Genomic DNA, 23066 nt, shown 5'->3' with positions numbered 1-23066 from the left:
ATTGAGGCCAACTTTACAGAGCATAGTAATGTCACTCTTAGTGAAGACCCTTTTGCCAAGTTCATTGCATTAAATTAGTCTAAACGATTAACAGCCTTTTAGATTTGTTTTAGAAAATAGACTCAAGTCAGAGTCGTAACTGACCTTCGAATTGCGACTGACAATCAAAAAGTATCGATTCTCATTCTCCTTGATTTAAGCGCTGCATTTGATACAATTGATTATGCTATTCTTCTATGCTTTATGCTATTTTACCACTCAGTTGGCCTCCAGGGTACAGCTCTTGATTAGATCTCATCCTATTTAAACGGGAGATCTTTATCTGTTTCTATCAACAGCCTCTCTTCTGATGTAAGGCCCATCTTATATGTGGTTCCTCAGGGGTCAATTCTTGGTCCTTTGCTTTTCAATTTGTACATGTTACCACTTGGATCTATCATTCGGCAACACATCTCCTACCATTCATATGCTGATGATACCCAACTTTACTAATCCATCTCCTCTGATGACCCCAGTCCGGTAAATGACCTCACTCGTTGTATCTCTGACATTAAAAATTGGATGGCCTAAAATGTTCTAAGGCTAAATGATGCCAAGACAGAGATTCTGGTTGTAGGCCCTAAGGCCCTGAGAAATCACTTTCAACCAATTCTAACCTCCCTCTGGGCAAAACTATGTCAGAATGTTACAAATTTAGGAGTGACTCTTGATCCAGATCTTAATTTTCATTTCAGCATATATCTAACATTACTAAGACAGCTTTTTACCACCAAATATGTCTAAAGTCCGTGGCTTCCTGTCTTTACAGGATTCTGAAAAATGTGTTCATGCATTTATCTAAAATCGGTTAGATAACTGCAACGCACTCTATGCTGGTCTAACAAAGCAGATGTCAAACAAACTTCAACTTATCCAAAAATGCAGCTGCTAGAAAAGTCACTAGAACATCAAAATGTAATCATATCACCCCTGTTCTTAAATCACTTCACTGGCTCCCTGTAAAACAAAGATTTGTGTTTAAAATACTCCTTCTTGTCTATAAATCACTTAACAGCCTTGCCCCACCCTATATTTGATTTCTTTTTATGATCCATCGCGTTCCCTAAGGTCTTCCAATAAATGTCTTCTCACAACCCCAAGAATAAACACCAATGCTGCACACAGTGCCTTTACTTACTGTGCCCCAACCCTCTGGAATAGCCTACCTCTGGAGTTAAGGTCATTGTAATCAGTGCTCTCTTTTAAAAAGGGAATTAAAACTTTTAAACAACCTTTAATTCATGACTAAAGGTCTTTGATTTTAACACTTCATTTTATTGTTTTTATTTTTATTTTATTCATTTAATTGTTATTATTTCATGTATTAACATGTATATATATTGCTAAGGGTGTTTGTTTATTTAGTTTGTTTGTTTATTTATCTATGTCTTCTCTGCACTCAAATCACATTTTGTCTATGTATAACATATGAAATGTGCTGTATAAATGAACTTGAACTTGTTTTAGATACATGGGGAAGGATCTTTATTAGTAGATGACAAGCTTGGGCATAGCTGAGGAAACAATGACAAAAAATGATTTCCATTATATCACTTGAACATTTTAATATGCTTATTATAGCGCCCCCTTCTGGCTGTTAGAGGTCAGTTCATATTCTTGGGCTCCTGTACAGATCAGGAATCTTATGGTTGGATCCTACGGTGGTATGTTTGTAGGACTCAGTACCATTTCTGATACATATCACAGATTATGATTTATGTAGTCTGGCAAAATTCTATGCCCATTTGCGTTTTAGTACAAATTGTTAATTAGAAATTTCGAATATCTGGGTTATAGAATATCTAGGTAACAGATATTTCTGGCTTGTATAGTCCAAGCCCCTTTAGAAAGTGTGGCAAGGTTTGCTATCAAACTGGGAGCTTAAATTATCCTTTAAAATAATACAGATTTTTCAATGAGAAATATATGTAAATTTATGCACAGATCATTTTTTTTTTAAAGAGCAAAACCACTTATTTTTGTTCCTTAAACAGTGGAAATAGACCCCTTACAAAAATTCCAAATGCATCATGGTACTTTTGGACAATATTCCTGAATGTATAATATGCAGTAGTCAAAGTATATATTTAATTTATATGTATAATTTGTGTGTTTTTTTTCTACTTTTACTCTTTTTTTATTTTTCTGTGTCTCTGCGTTGAACTGTTTACAGACACAGAGTGACGGCATTCTAATCCCAACAGTTCCCAGCTCCAGTCTAAAACTAGTTAGCCAACTCCTTAAAAGGAATCCAAGAACCCTGCAAATACCACAAACAGCCAAGATGGACAAAAGAATGCTAACTGGTGTCTTTTGGCGATACAACGGCCAGACAATGTCATTTTAGGCTTTTTAAGATTTCCAACAATACTCTCATAATACTTTTCTGTTTGTATATACATAGTTATGCATAGTTAACAAAGACCTTTTGAGTAGGGCCTTGAAATAAACTTTGAACTTTACATTTTAACTATATTATCTGTCTTTTAAAGCAATATAGAGTTCTATTGCCAAACTAGTAAGCTAACTACCTAAAAGGCATGCAAAAACCTTGCAAACACTACCAACAGCCCAGCTGACACTGATAGAAGCTTGTCAACACACTAACTGGTGTCTTTTGGCAGTTTAGCTGGCAATGTCATGCGTGTGAAAGCTTTTCTTCCATTTTTGCAGGGTGTACCAGCCCGTTACACAGAACAACATAGGGCCTATCCTGGATCGCTAGTGGGGAAGACAGGTGTTTATCTGTCCTTCACATGACCATATGCTATCAAAATGAATTTTAGGATGGTACCTCTAAACTAGCTGCCTGTAAAACCATATCTTAAAAAGTGTCAAATTGTTGCATAGTGTTACTTTAACGATAGTTAAGCGATTGGCTTCAATCTGTGAACACATAACTCCTTAATAATCCCCTTAATTTGGCTTGGGTTAAATTCAAGATAAAATTAAGGAAGCGCTATTGAGAATTAAGAACCTCTACATATAAATCAAGAAGTTTTGCATAGTTTCATGGACAAAGCAAGGTGGAAGTAAGTGTTTAATGTGTTGTAATGTAAACAGCTCACTAATTGAAGTACTCTGCACTACTGTCTCACTGTTTAAGTGGAAATCAAATCTCAATAAAGCAATGCTGCACATTTAGACCCTGCCTGCCTCATCGGTGAAGCAGAATTATTCCATCAAATGGTTGAGAGTGAGAGCACGGATGTTGCTGCGACTTAAAGTTTAAACAATGAGAGCCAAGTTTATTAATAGAGGCCCAAGTCCTCTGGAGCATGGGGAGCGCATGCTTTTGTTTGCTCATGGTCTCTTTTTACCGACAGCAGACACAGAGCAGATCATTGACTCACCGGCCCTAAATACACCAGCACTCAAAACTCAGACTCGCTCTCTCTCTCTCCCTCCCACTCTCTCTATCTCTCTCTATATATTTACATACCGGTATTTAAATGCATGGTTGAAATCAGGTGCATTTGTATTGCTATCTATCTATCTCTCTCTCATTCCCTTTGAGGTTGACTCACTAACAGGGACCGACAAGAAAGTGATTGTTTAGTTTTTTTTAATTTCACACCATTTTAGAATGTACAACAAGTTAATTTTACGCTATTAAATAACAACCAACCATGCTAAATGGAGATATCCAGCATCAGTCAGGATTTTTTCACCGCCAGCCGCCAGTTCAGTTTTTTCCCGGAGTCTTTGTGGCAACATCCAGCTGCCTCCACTTTAAAGGAACCAATTATGGTCTCTGCGTCACAAGATTGTCATGCAAGTGCGAGTGTGTGTGTGTCTGTGTGTGTGTGTGTGTCTGTGTGTGTGTGTGTGTGTGTGTGTGTGTCTGTGTGTGTGTTTATGTGTGTGAAAGAGAGAGAGAGAAAAATAAGCAGCCTAGACTCTTTGTATGTGAGAACTGGCAGCAAGATTTGAAAATGTACTGTGAGCTGTGTTCTGGTAAAATAGGATTTTGCATGCATGTGTCACCGTGCTCAAATGTGAAATGGGCGAATTGTGGAGGCATGATTGTGAGAACAGACGACATGGGAGTAGAAGAGGGAACATGGAAAGCAGTGTCAGGATTGAATCTGGTCGTATGTGTGTGTGTGTGTGTGTGTGTGTGTGTGTGTGTGTGTGTGTGTGTGTGTGTGTGAGAGAGAGAGAGAAAGTGAGAGGGAGTGCAAGGGACTGCTGAGGCCACACACAGGAAAATCAGATCTTGATCTCGGTGCGGAAGGTCTGTGCATGCTCCAGTTTGGAGGGGCGCCTGCGTGCCCTGATGGTGAGGGCCCCGTCTGGCCCTAAAGACGACGTCACAGACGTGGGGTCCACGTCCTCCGGCAGTTGGCACTTGTGGGTAAATGTGTTCATAACTGTGCCATCCGCTGCCAACTGTGAATAACAAAGGGGGTGAGGCCACACGCTTGTGTAAGAGACTGTCTCACTGTAACTTCATACCTAATAGGACCACATTGCGAATCACTTCATTATAATTGTTCCTGAAAAAAGGCTAAGTCGAGAGGACATTCTACTTGCCTTTTCTGCACGGACTTCAATCTGATTATTTGATGTGGTGACAATCACATCCTCGGGGGAGAAGTCACAGACATCTACCGTGAATTGGTACGTGTCACCCAGTGTTTTGATGTTTCCTGGAGTCCCAGATAGACCTACAGAGGCAATCAAATGTGAGAGGGTCTGTATTATTCTATGTCAAGTTAGTGGTATTTTATGCAGAATAGATTTCCCAACATAAAGAAGGGTTTATTTGAAGACTCAACAAGCAATACATGAGTATACACAATCCATTTAGCCACAGCTTCCTAATATATCTTTTAAAGCAAGATTTATTAAGAGTGTCATGAGAACAGCCTCTTGCAACTTGTCATCTGTATATGAGCGTTTCCATATGTTCTCAAATTGTAAATGAGCATTCCAGATCATAAATATGGCTCCAGCATGACATATGTGTGCATTTGTCTGTCTGTTTCCCGGTCTGGCAGTTGGAATATCAGTCACCAAGCAACAGACTGCAAGGACCCCCTCCCAACAGGCGTCCCTTCAGTCATTCTCCATCTGTAAAGTCAGTTAGAATTGGCCTGCTCCCAAATATTCCCTTGAGCACGTTTGCCCCCCTCAAATCCAGACGCTCCTTTACAGGAACTCATGGGCATAGCAGTCACAGCACCGAAATAGCCCCTCTTCTCATACTCCCCCCCCCCCCCCCCTCCTCCTCGGCCATTCTTACTTCAGCAGAAGCATACAATAGTGATGGGGGGGGGGGGGGGGCACATGGTCCGAAACACTCTGTTTTCAAATACTCCATGTACTGACACACACATGCGCATTGATTCAACCAGGCCATTTCCTCAGACATACACACAACATCTGCACTTTATTCAAACTTGCTTCCACTATGCAGTACACAGGTATATGGTGGACTGGCTTTAATATCAACAGTGCCTTATCGGAGGCCATTAACTAATTCTTTGACACATGCTTGACTGCATTGAAAGCTGTCACAGTGTGATCTTCTGTTGTGTGCCCTGTTATGGTTGATAGTGATCCACACGGGCACATACGTTAAATGGCACATACTTAGACGGTATTGATCCTAGGTAGCAAAGGAGAGAATGGAAAGTGAACTCACTGGAGAAACCCAGGGCATCCTCGTGTGGCCGCATGAAAGACCCAAAGTCGTCAGTGAAGATCCCCCGGCCCTTCTCCATGTGGGGGTTAGTTGAGGAGGATGAGGAGGAAGAAGAGGAAGAAGTCTGATGAAAACGGCGCTCTGATCGGTAGACAGAAGAGTTGGGCACACTCATTGATTTCTGGGGTAGCTGAGGTTGAGCTGTATATTATCCACCTAGAGGAAAGCCTTAAAAAAAATTAAAAAGTCCAGTGTGTGATGGTGGATGAGGTTGGTCCTGTTCTATGCTCTCAAGTCTAAGACCAGTATCAGGGTATATCACACTTCCAGCTTCTGGTCACTGTGACTATGAGCTCCTGAAGAAACTTCAACAGGGTTTGTCCCTGTGTCTGTAGGTATGCACCTTATTTAAGGGGCTTTTATGTGTGTGAGAATGTGTGTGTGTGTGCGTGTGTGACTGAGCGTATGCGTAATCAGGACGTTACAGAGGGATAACAGCATGCTATATTTATCATCTGAGGCAGGGGGAGGCGAGGGGTCTGTGTTTGGAAAAGTTTTGTCTGATGATTGCTCAGAGTGGAGCAAAGGGTCCCTGACAAAGATGAAGAGAGGGAAGGAGAGAGGGAGGGAGGGATTGAGCCCACTATTGGAATTCCAGACACTTGCTCCCAGAAATAGTCATTGCCTTCTCTCTTTCTCTTTCTCTCTCTCCCTCTTTCCCACACGTCCTCTGCATCCTTATCCATATGTTCTCTTTTGTTCTCCATCTGTTTGTTTTGTTTTCATAGGATGTATTAGTTCCAAATATGCAATGGTATTGGTTTGTCGCTTTATGCCTTCAAAATCATTTTGAATTGACAATCACTGTATGAACTGGTTTTATGACCACTATTTAATAATATTCAAAATTAAACATGTGGTCTCATTATAATCTTGCTCTTACTTGAACGTAATGTATTGATTCAATATAAAAAATTGTCACAAATAATATTTCCTTTGAGTCCCTTGAGGGAGATAGAGATAGAGAGTGTAAGAGAGGTGTAAACAGAGTTGGCTAAAAAGATGGAAGGAATGTTGTACAGCACATGGCTGTGTGACGTTATTCAAGAGGATCACGGCAACATGTGTTGCACTGCATACAATAACTATTAATATGTATTACACGCTACCCCATTTCTGTTGCTATCAATTACATCAATCTTTATCTTTAACACGGTTAAAGTGTGATGGTTTCCACAGTCCTGGCTGTTAGTCTGGTTCATTCCAACGCTGTCAACTGTTCAATTTTTAAATATAATTTCACAACTCAATAATATAAACACCTGATTTACTTGACTTTTAATGATGGTTTATTTATTCAGCACTCAAGGTCACTGAACAATATTTTTCAAAACGCAGCAAAATGTGATAAAATAAGGCAAAGATAACATGGAAAAATGAAATGGAACAGAATCATATTACGTTGACAAATATAAACATAAAAAAAACACTGTGGGGGAGAAGGAACTGTGACACTGTAGAGGTCATGGATGCTTTTCAGGGCTGAATTCCATAGTTGCGGAGCTAGACACTCAACACCCATTGAGGATAGGCTGAGACCTTGGGGTTAGGGCCAATGTGTGAAGAAGAACTTCAGTAATATGCTGACGCATACATGCTAATGTCTTATATCCTTGGGGAGGGGCACCTATCACGCCCTAAACACAGTCAGAGGAAAGTGCAAAAAGAGTCATTAGTAAAGGGCTTATGGGTGTGTGATGTACTGAAGGAATTGAATGTGCTCAATGCCCTTGCTCTGTTATTAGGAAGGGCGTTGGAAAAGTGCTCCCCGTCATGGAATTTCCAGCATGTACCAACATACTCTTTCTTGCCCTATCAGTTTAAACTTTAAAGTCCTTCACTAATCGTCTAAATCCAGCCCAGCAACTCACCACTTCCCCCTCTGGAGTGCGTCACCGACTGAGGGGCCGTGCTTTCGAGAGCTTCTATTCTGGAGAGATGAGAGAGAGAGGAAGAGAGGGAGAGAGAGAGAGAGAGAGAGAGAGAGCAACTGTTTGGGGTTTTGATCAGTCCCATTGTGGACTGTTGGTTAAGATCTGTATTCAAAAGTGAAATTTATATTCAACACTTTAATCCCTGAAGTTTCTAAATGACATTGGATGACCTTTACCAGAGGTCATTGCCATAAACTCATTATGAGCTGGAGGTGTTTGCTTTTATTATCATTATCTCCCAAGAATGTGAAAATATATGGAAGACCGAAGCCATAGAAAGTATTTACACACCGTACACAGAAACACATGGCCTCTTGACGCACAATGACCACACACACATACACATTCACACATGCACATACCAAAACATGCATGATTTCTTGTGTTACATTGCATGTGCTTGTGTTTTGCCAGTTGCTGGGTATTACATAACAGGCCTATTATCTGTCCCACTGTGTGTGTGTGTGTGTGTGTGCTTGTGTATTTTGGCTAGGATGGTGAGGTGGCACTTGGTAGGGGAGCAGCACAACACCAATGCTATAATCAAGTAAACACAGTTATTGGTGACGTACTAAAGGTATGGCAGCGATAAGCTGCCACCATTTGAAAGCAATCTTGTCTTTTCAGTAGCTGATTGTTTTCCTGAAAACTTTCCTTATTTCCTAACTCAAAATTGATTCTGAATGAATGAATCACAGCCTGTGTGCAAACATCATGCCAGCCTCTCTGTGCGACGCAAACTTAATTGGTGTTGATAGGGAGAAAAAAGAGAAGTAGAGAAATGAAGGGCGACAAAGGGCAGCAGCTCATCAGTCAGGCCCTGTGATGAGAATATGACGATCCTCCTCCTCCCGCACCGCTGTCTCAGACTCCTCAGCTCATTGGGGCGACTGCCTTTGGGCAGATACACACACACACACACACACGCACATACACGCACACACACATACACGCACACACACACACACACATACACACACACACACACACATACACACACACACGCACACACACACCCACACACAAATACACACACACACTTCCCCAGTGGAGACGACACAAAAGTCGCTGGGGCTAAATAACATCATCAGTGGTCTGTCATTCAGTCAAGCTTGTCCCAGGGATGTTTTGTGTGTGTGTGTGTGAGTGTGTGGTGTGTGTGTGTGTGTGTGTGTGTGTGTGTGTGTGTGTGTGTGTGTGTGTGTGTGCGTGTGCGTGTGCGTGTGCGTGTGCGTGTGCGTGTGCGTGTGCGTGTGCGTGTGTGTGTGTGTGTGTGTGTGTGTGTGTATGTGTATGTGTATGTGTATGTGTGTGTATGTGTGTTTGTGTTTCAGACAATGCATGTGGATGATGGTACCCCTGTGACTGAAGAGAGACGTAACATTGAGGAGAGAGAAAGTTAATAAGCTCTCAACAAGCAAACACACATCTCCCATCTCCGCTGGCATTCTCTGAGTGGCATTTCTTATTTTGCTTTTTTTTTCAAATGTACTTTCTAAAATACGTCTTATTTCTAATCAAAGCCCAAGACCACCTCTTCACTGCTTTCTACGTATTTGAACAGAAAGTGCTAAATTGTGGGATATTCGGCACAAACATATTTTAAGGCCGGTATGGATTCCTTTGATTCACAATCACAAAGTCTGTATTAGGTCTCACAGAGGGATTTATTTCATAATAGTTTGGCTCGAGTTCTCTCTTCTACACAGCAGGGTCAGGATTGGTGACCAGCTGTGTACTTTCAGCTTGGGCTGTTATTGGGCGTCAGACGGATTAAAGTATTAAAGAAACCAGACAAGGCAAAGAGTTGGTGGAAAAAAAGGCCCCTCTTGAAAGTCTCAAAAATAAACAGATAACGTGTTTCAAACAGATAACGTGTTTTCATCCCGAGAGATTCATTTCAACTGCTGGTTGAGTCCAAGAATCAATTTCATGTCCAAATAGTTAATGTTTAAATAAATCTGCCGGTTACACCAGCATAAGGTTATGTCCTCATCAGTGGAGAGTTAAGCCTATAGTAGTTGTATTATTATATGCTACTTGAAATGCAGCTTTTGACCCTTCCTCTCTGTCTGTGAACAGCAGTCCTCTGTATGGATTGGACCCCTTTACTCTTCAACCCCTCAGCATAGAACGGCCAGTATGTGGCGACCTCCTATTTATACCCTATTGACCAGTCCAGCCTTAATGTGCTGCCAGTGCATGGAGCGGATATGACCTATTGGCCACCTTTACAATATTCACAGCACGCTGCGACATTCAGAAAGGCTGTGAGCGTTTGGCAATCCAATTCCCTCAGTTACACAGCACTTGTACTAGAATTTGTATCATTGCATTTCCTAGATGTGGCAGTGATGACCCACTTTCTCTGCCTTGTTGTATCCCATGGCTGTTGTTTCCATGGTTTCAAACATGTAAGCTGATCCAATAACATTATATTTCTGAATAAAGAAGTGAACATCCACTTCATGGAAATAGTTGCATAAGTGCCAGACTCCTGTGCCCAACAGGAAATAGATATGGAACCAAGGCCTTGACAGCTGCATCTGCAGCAGTGGGATCAGGTGCATTTACACAGCTCTCTCCTTGTGTGTGCACGTGCACTGATTATTTTTGCAGGCGCACAAATATCCAATTAATGAAAAGCGAGCCTCGGGGTAACACACCTAACAAAGCAAACACGTTTTGCTGCAGCACATCCTGAACAGAAAATCACCACGGTGTTATTCGTGTTAAAAGAGACTTGTGAAGTATGGTGTCCTTTCAAGCGGCAAATGCTGCGGCAGTTCTGCTGTAGCCTTAATGAAGGACACATTCTCAACCTCCTGGTTTGATCTCGTCTTCTAGGCAGAAGACCTCAGACTTCACACACACACACACACACACACACACTCACACATACACACACACATGAAAAGGTGGTCTTGGCTAACAATATCAGAAACTATTATTAGTCCATAAATATTTCTGGAGACACGTAGATAAATGGGTAAACAAATAGAGCATTTGCGTCTGAATAAGCCAGTCTGCCCTGTGGCAATGGCATTGGGAGGTCATTTTAGCCGTAAATGAGTTGAACATTAAACAGTCTTTGTGTTCTTTAACCAGCTCATTTCAGGTAGGCCTGTCACATCTGTGCAGACACTGAACATTCAGGTCAGTACACAGCGCGCCTGAGAGCACTCTGAAAAGGTGAGCTATGCTTTTCATTTTTCATGACATTTGAAGCGTTGAGTGAGCCAGCTAAGGTAAATCTCATGTAAAGAGCAACTCAGACTATTTTGCAGTGAACCTCTGCCTCTGTGATTGTTTTCATTCTGCTTGAGTAAAGATGTTTTAAGATTTGATTAGACTTTGATAGACTTATTTTAGATGAATTTGATTATTAGGTCAGTGCATCTGTTAAAATGAACTCTATTTGAGTAAGTAAACAAGCAACCACAAAATGGTAGATTTGATTAATTTACACTGATTTTATTGTTGTTATTGTTTATTTTGTTACAGGGCGGTCATAAAGTGTTAAAGTGTTCTTGGGAAAGTTTTTTTTTCTTCTTTCTCTTTCTTCTTTTTTGATTTTAGTTCATATACTTAGACTTCACCAATCCACATGTCTCTTGCATGACTGTAGCCCCACATGGCTGATACAGATAAGCTTTGTGTCCCCAGGTGGGCTTGTCCCTTAGTGCTAACGGCCCCATGAAGTGGCTCTGTACAAATACCTTTTTGGGCAAAAACAGCTGTTTGGTCAAAAAATTACAGTAATAAGTTGGCCTCTGGGAGGCACATCACCCAAGCTCACCATGACTCATTTGTGGAGCAGCACCACCTAGTGAATAATGTTCGATGCAAAAATCTACAAAATTTTACATAATTTGGCGTGCATCCAAAGAATGTAGCCTGGATATGCATACCAAACCACTTGTTAGTTGCAGTGCCCCCTTTGGACAGAATTTACAAAATGTGCGTGGTAGCGATCTAGTGTGTCAAATTTTGTGAACTTTGAGCTTTTACGTGACAAGATATTGGCAAGAGCAGCGGTAGATTTTTGTAGATGACATAAAACAGGTTTTTCAGGAACGCATTGATCATAATGATGTAGCACATATGAGTCAACAGGTGATGCAGGGTTAGGTAAACAAACATGCCATACGTTGGGTAAACAGAAGAGGGTGCATTTACACTAATATTGGTAAAAAACGATATGAGGAGGCTGACAATAACAATATCGACAGCAAAGTGTCAGTGGCCGCTATTTTGGCAAAACCGTTACAACATATGGCCTCTAGTCCCAAGAATTTTAAATACTCCGACCTTAAAGGCACCCAGTGCAACTTTATAGGCTTGAGACTTGAAAAAAAAACATTAAATTTCTAGTCTTTCTTACACGTAGTAAGTTTCAATAACTCCATACCATTACATATCGACATTCAAGGAGCAAAGATGAGACGTCATTGTGTGGTGAGAGTGAGAACTTATAGAAAATCGTAAACAACAACAATCGCCGCCATTTTCCCCCCAAATCTTTATTTATTGTTGCCACCAATAAATAAAGCAGGATTCCAGTCAATGGAAAAATGGCCTCTCCCCACCGGTGATTGATGTTGTTGTGTGGTGAGACGTCGTTGTGTGGTGAGAACTGATAGAAAATCGTAAACAATCGCCGGGTTGTAAAAAGGTTTATTTGTGAAAGCAAGAACCAATCCACATATATATATTATATTATATGAATGTATTCCAAACATTCTAAAATGTTTCAAATACAATGAGCAACATTTGTTTTTGTTTCTAAAATAAACATTTTGTAATCAATACATTTCCTGATGTGTCAAGTATGATACAAATAAACATAATATATGTAAATTACTGTTTGCTTATTTTTTTGTTTGTATTTTGTCAAAAGGTCCAATTACAAAATATACATAATTTTCTGGCCATCATCGTCAGTATTTGTGTGTCAGTATTTACAAGGTTACATTACGCATATATATAAATATGTTATTCAGTCTTTTCATATGTTTTCCAATTCTGTTTTTATTTCCTAGTTCTTGCTAATGTTTTCACTTTATGTGGCAGTCATATTATGCACCTCTATGTGGCATGTCTAATTGTTACAGTGATTAGAATCATGGTTACCTAATCAATTTTTTGCTGAAATCCATTTTAAAGAATTGTTTGAATCAATGTTTCCGTTTAAATGCAGTTAAAGTACTTTACTGCACAGCACTGATATGACTTGACTGATTGGTTGATAAGCAGCTTAATTACAGTTTCATATTTTGAAAAAGATGGAGGAGGTTCAGTGTGGTCCAGAGAGGCTTGCCGAGTGCATGGGAATGGATGAGCAGAACAGTGTTACTCAAGCTGAAGAAATGCTCATGGTCTCCAACATGCAGCCCAGAAAACCATGGAGACGTTCCCGATCAATGGTCAAAGGTTAGCACTTTGTCAGTCGTCACAGTAATGCACACCATAGAGTTATGTATATTACTTGTGGGAGTGTATGTGTGTACAAACAATCACATGATTATGCTTAAAATGTGTTGAGAATTCATATGGGTCTCTTCACATATGGATATACATATACATATGTTTGTGTATATTATGTATAATTATGTACATGTGTGTGTGTGTGTGTGTGTGTGTGTGTGTCTACGTATGTTTGTGTTTAGAGTGTGTGCAGCGCATTCAGGCCGCTGTCAGCTCAGTGGTGGGGCTGCACTGGCTCTGCTACGTTGCTCTGGGAGTTCTCACGGCCCTCCTGAGCTTCTGCATGAACCTGACTGTGGCCAAGCTGCTGCGGGGTGAGACTGACACATGTCTCCCACTCACCAGGGCTCAGTCGGGGGGCATCACACAGGGAGAAGCCAAACACAGCTGACTGCATTTATTCACACTTCTGACCTCTGACAGATTTAATTTTGTGTAGTTGTTCGTTGGCATTCACGATGTTGATCTTTTTGTTGTTTTAAAAATTACTGGAAAAAGATCCTCCTCTGATACGTAAAACATCAAAGATGACATATGTAGCCTTAATTAATATTTGATATGTTTAAATATCTACCTACATGTGTACGGGTGCGATGTCTTATTTACCCCAGCTCACCAGTGGCTGTACAGTAACCTGGAGGGCCATGCTGTGCTGCAGTTCCTGTGCTGGACCCTGTACCCGACCTCCCTCTGCGCCCTCTCCACCAGCTTCTCTCACAGCATCTGCCCATACTCTGCAGGTCAGTGCATCTTAGAGAAAGACCACAATAACAGCTCACTGCACATTACAATGCATGTGTTTAATGTTAAATAAATCAATAGCGTGAAGGTCTGACAGGGTCGGATATGCTGTGGCCATCTCTCTGTGCCAGGCTCGGGGGTCCCGGAGGTGAGGTGCATGCTCGCTGGTGTGGAGCTGCCTGATTACCTGTCCCTGCCACACTTGTTTGCCAAGCTGGTGGGGCTCACCTGCTCGCTGGCAGCAGGCAGCACCGTCTTCTTGGGAAAAGTGGTATTTAGTGGGCGACAAGCATGGGCTAATGATTGGGTAGATAGTCACCCACACAAACACACCTGGATACTAAGGCATAGAGACCTGCACTCAAAACAAATATTTTCAAATTGTGTTGTTATTTTCCATCTACCCCCCCCCCCCCTATTATTGTATGTCTCCCTACTGTCATTCTCACCAGGGTCCGTTTGTCCACTTATCGACCATGCTTGGAGCGTATTTACACCGTCTGTGTGCCTCCGCCACAAGTGTGAAAGAGGTATTCATTAAAAACACATTTATGAAATGGATGACAAAGTGAGCGACTGAGGCACACAGCCACCATAATGTGTGCCAATGCCCCTGTCCCTCCTGGCCTGTTGTTTCTTATAGGGGAAGCCTAAGCAGGAGATAATGGTGGTGTCTGCTGCAGTAGGGGTCGCCAGCTGTTTCGGTGCTCCCATCAGTGGTAGGGCTGAGAAGATCCAGCAGAAGCAGTGGAGTCTGTCTCCTCCTTGGATTAGATGTCAACCATCAGTTCTGTAGTCATTCATGTGTGAAATTGATATGCAATACTGTATGCTTCCTTTCCCATTCCTTCTCTACATTTTCTCTTTTTTTTCTTGCCCCTGTTCAATATCTTTCTTTTCCTCACTTTTCCATCACACTGCCCCTCTGGCCTCTCCATCTATACCTCCCAACCCTCTTTCTTTTCCCGTCTTTTTTCTTCTGCTCCATCACTATCTGTCTCTCTGTCTCTCTCTCTCTCTCTCCATCCTAGGAGTGTTGTTTAGTGTGGAGGTGATGGGCACGCATTACGCCGTGAGAGATTACTACCCCAGCGTCCTGGCAGCTGCCTCTGGAGCGCTCTCCTTCCACCTGCTGTCCGTCTGCAGCGGGAAGCAGGGTGAGTGAGGAACCCGGAACCGCTCACCGACTGCGCCCCCTGTTGGGCAGATGGCCCAAAAGCGGCAGGGCCGTAATCTCATTTCCAAAACTGAATCACCGCTCTCGGGCCCTCATATCCCCAGAGGCCGTAATGGAACACTGAAGGGTTCAAGCCTAATTGAATTCTGTCTGTATTGAATTGAAAATAATCACATCATTTATTACAGTTCCCTTTTTAAAAGGTGAGGGTGGGGAATGGCTGTGGTGAGAGGCAGATGATATAGGTCTGTGATTTTTCTGCCTTTTGCAGAGACGTTGCAGGCCCTGTTTAAGACTACTTACTCCACTAACCTGCCCTTCCAACCTGTAGAGATACTGGCATTTGCTGTTCTTGGGTAAGTCTGGAGAACTGTACACAATGAGCCACCCCTATCTTCTCTTCTTCGGGCTCTTTATTTTCTGAATTGTATTACAGCCTCCAATCTGCCTGAAGCTTCTACCTCATATTATTGGAGGAGTCTTTCCAGTTTCCAAAGGTTTTATCTTATGTCTGTTCAGGTTGCTGTGTGGCGCTGTGAGCTGTCTGTATTTGCTCTGTCATCGCTGGATCCTGCAGTTTGTGAGAACCAACGCAATACTCAGCAAACTTCTTGCCACTGAGTTGAGCATCTTTTGCATCTTTGATGAATTCACTACAAATTATTTATATGCAACCTTTGACAAAAGCTCTTAAAATAAGTATGGCAGCTAGATATAATCAAATAAATCTGCTGGCCCTGTTTTCTGTTTGTGAGTGTACTGTGTGTATGTGTGTACTGTTGTCTTGCTAGGAAGGTGTTGTATTCAGGGGGTGTTGCGTTTCTCCTGGCGTCTGTAACGTTCCCTTTGTCTGCTGGACACTTCATGGCTGCCCAGGTGAATTTGCAGAACCAATCTCACCAAAAATCTCCCTCTCTCTGTAACCCTTCCACCCAGCCCCCAGCTCTCTTTCGGCCTGTAAGTGTGTGTGTGTGTGTGTGTGTGTGTGTGTGTGTGTGTGTGTGTGTGTGTGTGTGTGTGTGTGTCTGTGTGTGTGTGTGTGTGTGTGTGTGTGTGTGTGTTTGTATTATCTTATCATCTTATCTCTTATCTTCTCTCATCTCTCTGTCTCCCCATACATCTCAGCTGTCCATGAACCAGCTCCTCTCCTCCCTGTTAGAAGAGAAACAGTGGTACGTGGTTTCCCAGAATGCATCAGTTCAGGCGACCGGAGATCCTCTTTGGCAGGCGTGGAGTCCATCCGGATCCAATGTCTATGTCACGTTAGGAGTGTTTCTCCTCATGAAGGTATTGCTGAAACATGACATTTTCAAACAAACATTTGCAGCGACTGCACACAAAACTGAAACATAATGAAGACCATTTACAAAATTGTATTGTTCATTTCCACACAGTTTATTGGTATGAAATGACACCATTTATCTCTGTTTGGGGTAAGCTATGGATGCTGGTCTTGGCTTGTACTTTACCCCTTCCTGCTGGATATTTCATGCCTGTTTTCATCTATGGTAGGTGGCAAGAGACCGCAAACACTGTTTCTGTGTTCACAGCAGTTAACACACAACGCTTATCATACTGACTTCATCATAACTCATAAATATGTATTTGGTTTTCTCTAAACTAGACTCAAATAGCTGCTGACAGGGTGTCTCTGGGGTTGGACAGTGTTTATATTGTTTTTTGTTTTTGTTTCGCAGGTGCTGCAGTGGGGCGTTTATTGGGTGAGGTCCTGGCTCACGCCTCCACAAATGGGGTCTCATCGCAGGGCACAGCGTGTGCAATAAACCCAGGAGGTTACGCTTTAGCCGGTAAACACACGGTTTATCCTGACAGTCCTCAGACAAATCGAATGCTGGCTGGTGGCTCAAGGGGCACAGCCAGGGAGACTGGTGCTGTGAGTGTGTGTGTGTGTGTGTGTGTGTGTGTGTGTGTGTGTGTGTGTGTGTGTGTGTGTGTGTGTGTGTATCGACGACTCCCTAACAACAGGGCACCGTGTGTCAACAGGGGCCGCAGCGTTCTCCGGAGCCGTGACTCACACGCTCTCGCCGGCCCTGCTGGCACTGGAGCTGACCGGCCAGCACACCCACGCTGTTCCCGTCCTGCTCGCCACACTGCTGGCCAACGCGCTGGCACGCTCCCGCCACCGCCCGTCCTTCTACGACGCCATCGCCATCATCAAGAAGCTCCCCCACCCTCCCTCGCTGCTCAGGACCTGTCCAAAGTGTGTCCCTCAAACATAAATGCACAATCAAATTCAACAAATGCAGACCACAGAAACTGAATTATCCTGAAGTCCAACCCATTGGCAAATGAAACCAAATTCATAGTTGTTTCACAGGGTGAGGGGGACATCGATTCTTCTGAACACCTTATTGTGTTTTCCAGGCTGTTGTCTGTGCAGTTGGGGCAGGTTGTCCGAGTCCCCACGGCTGTGCTGGAGAGCCAGGATGGGGTGACCAGCGTCCAGCAGCTCCTTCGCTCAAGCACAGAGAGGATGTTTCCAGTAGTGGACTCCCACGGTCAGTTAAGCTCCAGTTTAACCTCACACCATTTCATCTGTCTGAAAAAGGAAAGGCTCGCTCTGGGGAATCTAGACAATGGCACCAACAACAAAAAAAAGATAATAGTGTAGGCAACTGGAATATAGTGAGTGAGGATGCATTTTAAGAAATAGCCAATGCCAAATTGGAACAGCAGACAGACCCGAACAAGACAAAAGAGACATGTCCTCTGTTAACGTGGAACAACAGGACAATCATGGCCGCTGTTTACCATGACTGGGAGGGAGAGAGGGAGGGAGGGAGGGAGAGAGTGTGACTAACTGAGATTCCTGCTTATCACGGTTTGTCACCTGCTTCTCTCTCTGTCCCAGAGTCTGGAGTGTTGCTGGGCTCTGTGAGCAGATTAGAACTGGAGGCTTTTCTGCACGGTCATAGAGATGGGGTAAGTGCAGGAGCTCTTCTGGATTTGTGTATCTTTTTGTCCATTTGTTCCTGGAGGGAGAGAAGCAAATCAATATCCACATAAAACAACCCCAAAAACTCACCTCTTTAGTGCTATTGATTCTTAGGAGCTTCTAACAGGTTTTGCCTTTTGGTTTCATCAGAGCATATCTTATACATGTCTTTGTCATTGTAGGAAAAAAGGGCTTGTTTTGAGTATAAAAAGGTATATGTTTTCCAGAGAATGGACAAAAAATTGGTGGATCAATGCTCTTTTCAGCCAGTAAAAATCCAGCTATCTACTGAGGCCACGATAAAGCAGGTGAGGTGCTGGTGAATGGAATGAGTTTATTTGTTTTTGTGGAAGAAAGCTGGTTCTGTAAACAGGTGGGGTTATATCCTCTCTGCAGGCCTACTCTGTGCTGGGTGCAGTGCGCGAGCAGTGTTTGTTTGTGACCGAGAGGGGGAGGTTGGCCGGGGTCATCACATGGTCAGAGGTGATGAGTGAGGCTTTCTATGAACATACACACACACAGACACACACACACACACACACACACACACACACACTCACACACACACACACACACACAAAAGACACATCAACTTCTTTTAAACATTTGTTGTAACACACATTATGCCACGCAATATTTTGTTTCTCTCCCCTACAGATAAACAGAATAATGGAAGAAAGACACATCCAAACACAAAACTGCTGAAAGGACAAAACCCATTCACAACCCAACCTCGTGTCATACAGTCATAATTTCCCTAAGGGCCCTCTCCGAAAAAATAAATAATTTTCATTATGTCTTAATATGTCTGCTTGCACCAGCCTAGTGTTGATATTGCTATTTACCCTACCCTCTGCCTCTGATCTTTTAATTACGTAAGGAACAGATGAGAGTGCCATTGTTGATTTGGCCTCATGACTCAGGCAACCCTTTGGGTCCCTCTCTGTTATAATACTCTGGCCTTGTGGTTGATTGGAGAGGTAGATTAATATCATTCATTTGCAGCTCACGCAATGCACAAGATAAAGATTATTACTGTCCGCCATTACCTTCGCTCGATAGTGCCATGGTTCCGTCAGACTAATGAAGAAGTGATAACAGGCCTGGTTGGGGGACCAGGGGGGGAAAAGGACACAACTTTGTATGATGAATCGAAACCAGACACTGTCAAAACTGTATTACATGCTGTGGATATTATTGTAATAGAATGCCTGAACTGCCTTATGTACTTAGTATCTTCTCTACACTAGACTGTTTCTTGAATGTGACTTTGACTCCTTCTGATTTATAGCCCCTGCGTCAAGGCTGTGTTTCAGAGGAGCATGTCCTTGAGTTTGGTGGTGGGGGAAAGTGAATATGTGAACAGTGCAGTCAAAAAACAAATAATGTGTGTCATCTCTCAGTGGCAGTGTTGCCCTCTCTCCCTCCCTCTCTTTTTCATTTACTTACTCCCTTTCTTCCTTCATGGTTTGATGTTCTCCAGGGATCTCTGAGTTGAGGGATCAGGTTGTGTCATTAGAAAGTGTCTAAGATAATAAAATAAGATAGAAAAATATTGCATTACAATTTCCAAGAATTATATCGTGTCTCGCCACCCTCTCCATGCATATCCCCGGGCCCTCTATCTATTGTCTGACCCTATCACTTCAATTAAAGTCTATTCAGAGTGTTGTCTGTATCACTAGAGCCGGGGCGCATGATGTGGGAAACACAGCCGGGTTCGCACTTTACCAACTGCTATTTAAAAACCCTGGAGGCCCAGCAGATAACACTAATACAGCTAGCCACTCTTATCAGCCCACCTCATCCCTGTGTTGCCCTCCCTCCACTCGCTCTCTCCATCTCTCTTTCTCTGTCTGGGATACACATACAGACGCTCACCCTTTCTCTGGCTCTCCCCTTTCTTTCTCGCATATACACATACATTCACATTCTCTCTCTCTCTCACACTCTCACTCTCACTCTTGCTCTATTGTTCCTCTCACCCCCAAACCCCACCCCTTTTTCTTTCTCGCATACAGACACATTCACTTTTTCTCTCTTGCTCTTGCTCTGTTGTTTCTCTCTTCTCCTCTTTCTTTCTTTCTCTGTGCCTCCTCACTTTGTCAGTAAGGTGTGAATAAAGGCTAATCATGGAGGGGAGGCAGACAGATAATTGTTATTCCTACCCTCTGTCTGTCTCATAATGGAGGAAAAAAGCCTTGCGAAGTGCTACTCTCTGCACAGAGCCTCAATAACAGACATTTATGTATCATTATACACAATGGAAAAACAGGATGGCAGATAATAGGAAATCAGACACAAACAACAAGATTATATGGTTTAGTGGAGTGTATGCAGACATTTTGTCACATGGTAAAATGAATCACTATTCTCTGCCCTGTGATTTCAGTGCATAAGGGAAGTCCACAGCTGTGTGCGTGAGTGGGAGAGACTCACTTTCCAATATGCATGTAATCTGGGATGCAAGAGTGAACCCAAAGCCCAGGCTACCTCCAACTACTTGTAGTTGATTGGATCTCATTGCTGGGTGCCAGACAGGTGCAAATCCCTTTCACTGCCTGATCGCTGTGTTCACATAGGCCTCCTTTCAGCAAGATGGCCTTGCTGTTTTGTGAATGTGAGTGAATTGCAGAAGATAAACTGACTGAAAGGTGTCCTTCTGGAGGATAATGAACTGCAGCACCTCTGGGTCTCCTGAATGTCAAAGCTTGCTGTTCATGGACTTCAGGTTTTTCACACACACATCCAAAGAGATAATTACATTAACACATTTAGTTTTTATTTAATACTACACCTTCACATGTATATTTTACCCTGTAAAAAAAGACATTCTGATTTCCATCATAATCTGGATTTAGTAGAAGTTGTAGCAGCGATACAAAAAAACATTGTCAAGGACGTCAGAAAGCTGTTTGGCATTGGTAGCATGTCTGCACACTTCACACGCACTCGGACAGAACCCCTCCCCTGCCCCAGTCACTGAACACGGACCCTACTGCACGCCTGAACCTGAAGCCATATGCACCAGCTCGGAGCTCACCAAGCTAACCCACCATCTTGTACCCATCTCCTCTGCCCTGCCCTCTGCCACCACCCTTCTCAAAGCCACCATCTTGTACCCATCTCCTCTGCCCTGCCCTCTGCCACCACCCTTCTCAAAGCCACCATCTTGTACCCATCTCCTCTGCCCTGCCCTCTGCCACCACCCTTCTCAAAGCCACCATCTTGTACCCATCTCCTCTGCCCTGCCCTCTGCCACCACCCTTCGCAAAGCCTTTGGTCCTTTCCATTCAACTCTGCAACTCCAAAACTAAGAGTTTTTCTTGTTTCAATCAGAGTCCTAGTTATAGAAAACTTCATCCTCGGACAGGGAGGTGCTGTCGATGTGCCGGACTGCATTTTGTGTTAGAGGAGTCCTCGGGGGAGGCTGCGTGGGGGGCTGCGTCTCTGGCAGGTGAGGGGAACCGAGGAAGCAGGACTGGGTTTGGGGTGGGGGCCACAGGGACCTGGCGTCAGGTCTGGGCTCCATGTGAACACTGTAGAGGTGCTGGGGTACCTCAATGCTGCCTCCATCCAGCAGGAACTGGGACAGGAAGAGCCCCTCTGAGCCTGATGACAGCAAGTAAACATCCATCAGAAAAGCACTCAACTTGCAAAAAAAAAAACACCACATAATCTAATGAGATGATAGATGGGTCCCCAAAACAATCATCACAGGCTGTAAACAATTATGGATAATGGAATAATGGATTCTGTCATTGTTATCCAGACACACAGTGTAATTCATCCACAGCATGACGTGATGTTAAAAGAAGCACGCACAGGCCTCATCTGTTTAAGAGAACCACATTTGATTATGCTAAATGGCCCTCAGGGGCCACGGTCTTTTGCAATAAGATGATTATGTGAGGCCAAACGCCGCCGGGAGGATCGGGAGTGATCCTCACCGCGGGCAGTCCCACACCTCACCGCATGAGCTGACAACAGCTTGTGTGTTGTTCGCAGCAGACAGCGGATGGGGTGTTTGCACTGTGAGTCAGTGTTTTCCCTTTTCACAGAACAGGCTGCGCCTTACCATGCAGCGTGACCGAATTGGCCGTGGGTTGGTCTGAGATGACGTGGGGAGACCAGACGTCCATAGCAGCTTCGGCGAGAGCAAACTGCTCGGCCACCCCTGGGGGACAGAGGAGAGGCTTCAAAAGGAATCAACACAGAGGGCCTGACAAGAATCAGCCTTTTTTTTTTTTACACCTAGGCATAAAAGTGGGTTCAGGATACTAAAAGCCAACTCCTGTTGTTCATGTCAGGCATCCACTGGCAAAAAGGACAAATGCTGAATGATGAGGTCCAAGAAAGGCTGAACAAGTTAGCTGCTGCATGGCTTTTGCTAACTCTATATGAAATAATGCTGAGTTAGAAAATCAATATTATCCAAAACCATTAACAGAGAACTTAAACATATTGCTCGAACTTTAGGAACATTTGAAACTTGGGTGGGAAGGTGCCGAAAGGAGCGGATATCTTACCAGCGGCGAAGCGGGCCTCTTTGATCTCGTCGGTCAGATGGGAGTAAAGCTGCTGGTCCTCATGCAGGGCAGCGCCCACCCCTCCAGGCTGGTTCCAGCCGCTCCAGCCGCCCCCGGCTACCCCATCGCCCCCCCAGCCCTTCCACTCAATCAGGTGAGCCACGCGACCCTGGGCCATCGCCGTGGGCTTGGTGATGCGCTCCTTAATCGTGGCCACCAGGCCTGAGGCCACACACAAGCGATTGGAGAAAGAGATAGAAAGAGGGAAAGAACACGAGAGAAATAACAGGACAGAAGAAAAGAGTGTACCAAGAGTATGGAATTAAGTGTTGAACTTTCAGAAGCCAAGAGCCAAGCTGAGGTCAGGGAAAGAAGTTTGAATGAAAATGATAGTACAAAATCAATCATCCTCAAAGTGGATAGAGTCGACCATAGACAGACAGATTTGTTTTCGTCAGAGAATCGATTTTTGTCTCACACACCTTATTATGCC

The 23066-nt window shown here is 43.4% G+C and overlaps 3 protein-coding genes across 3 annotated transcripts in view; 1 reads left to right on the top strand and 2 right to left on the bottom strand.

Annotated features, from left to right (window-relative positions):
- Positions 1–3642: 3642 nt before the first annotated feature.
- On the bottom strand, positions 3643–6059 carry hspb7 (heat shock protein family, member 7 (cardiovascular)). Its single transcript, XM_080854326.1, has 3 exons — positions 5690–6059; positions 4576–4709; positions 3643–4431 (listed from the first exon to the last, which is right to left on the bottom strand). Exons 1-3 carry the CDS (start codon positions 5862–5864, stop codon positions 4252–4254), a joined length of 489 nt encoding a protein of 162 aa, XP_080710452.1. The 5' UTR covers positions 5865–6059; the 3' UTR covers positions 3643–4251.
- A 6909-nt stretch (positions 6060–12968) lies between these two features.
- clcnk (chloride channel K) lies at positions 12969–19398 on the top strand (the record flags this gene model as incomplete). Its single annotated transcript, XM_080853822.1, has 18 exons — positions 12969–13116; positions 13353–13484; positions 13782–13910; positions 14043–14182; positions 14364–14441; positions 14555–14630; positions 14943–15068; positions 15360–15444; positions 15608–15709; positions 15880–15964; positions 16214–16375; positions 16527–16596; positions 16786–16896; positions 17093–17309; positions 17474–17607; positions 17961–18031; positions 18441–18527; positions 19336–19398. The coding sequence occupies 18 exons, from the start codon at positions 12969–12971 to the stop codon at positions 19396–19398; spliced, it is 2016 nt and encodes a 671-aa protein (XP_080709948.1).
- Positions 19399–21387: 1989 nt separating this feature from the next.
- fam131c (family with sequence similarity 131 member C) overlaps positions 21388–23066 on the bottom strand; it is a gene marked incomplete at both ends in the record, with an annotated part of 7068 nt that continues 5389 nt past the window's right edge. The window contains 3 exons of the mRNA XM_080854547.1: positions 21388–21656; positions 22123–22221; positions 22574–22795. Of these exons, the coding sequence (XP_080710673.1) occupies positions 21388–21656; positions 22123–22221; positions 22574–22795 (590 nt within the window). The remainder of the gene's footprint in view (positions 21657–22122; positions 22222–22573; positions 22796–23066) is intronic.

Source organism: Sprattus sprattus, assembly GCF_963457725.1.
Source record: "Sprattus sprattus genome assembly, chromosome: 16".
NCBI lineage: Eukaryota > Metazoa > Chordata > Actinopteri > Clupeiformes > Clupeidae > Sprattus > Sprattus sprattus.
The sequence above is the reverse complement of the archived record's forward strand: the minus strand, read 5'-3'. Positions and strand labels throughout refer to the sequence as shown.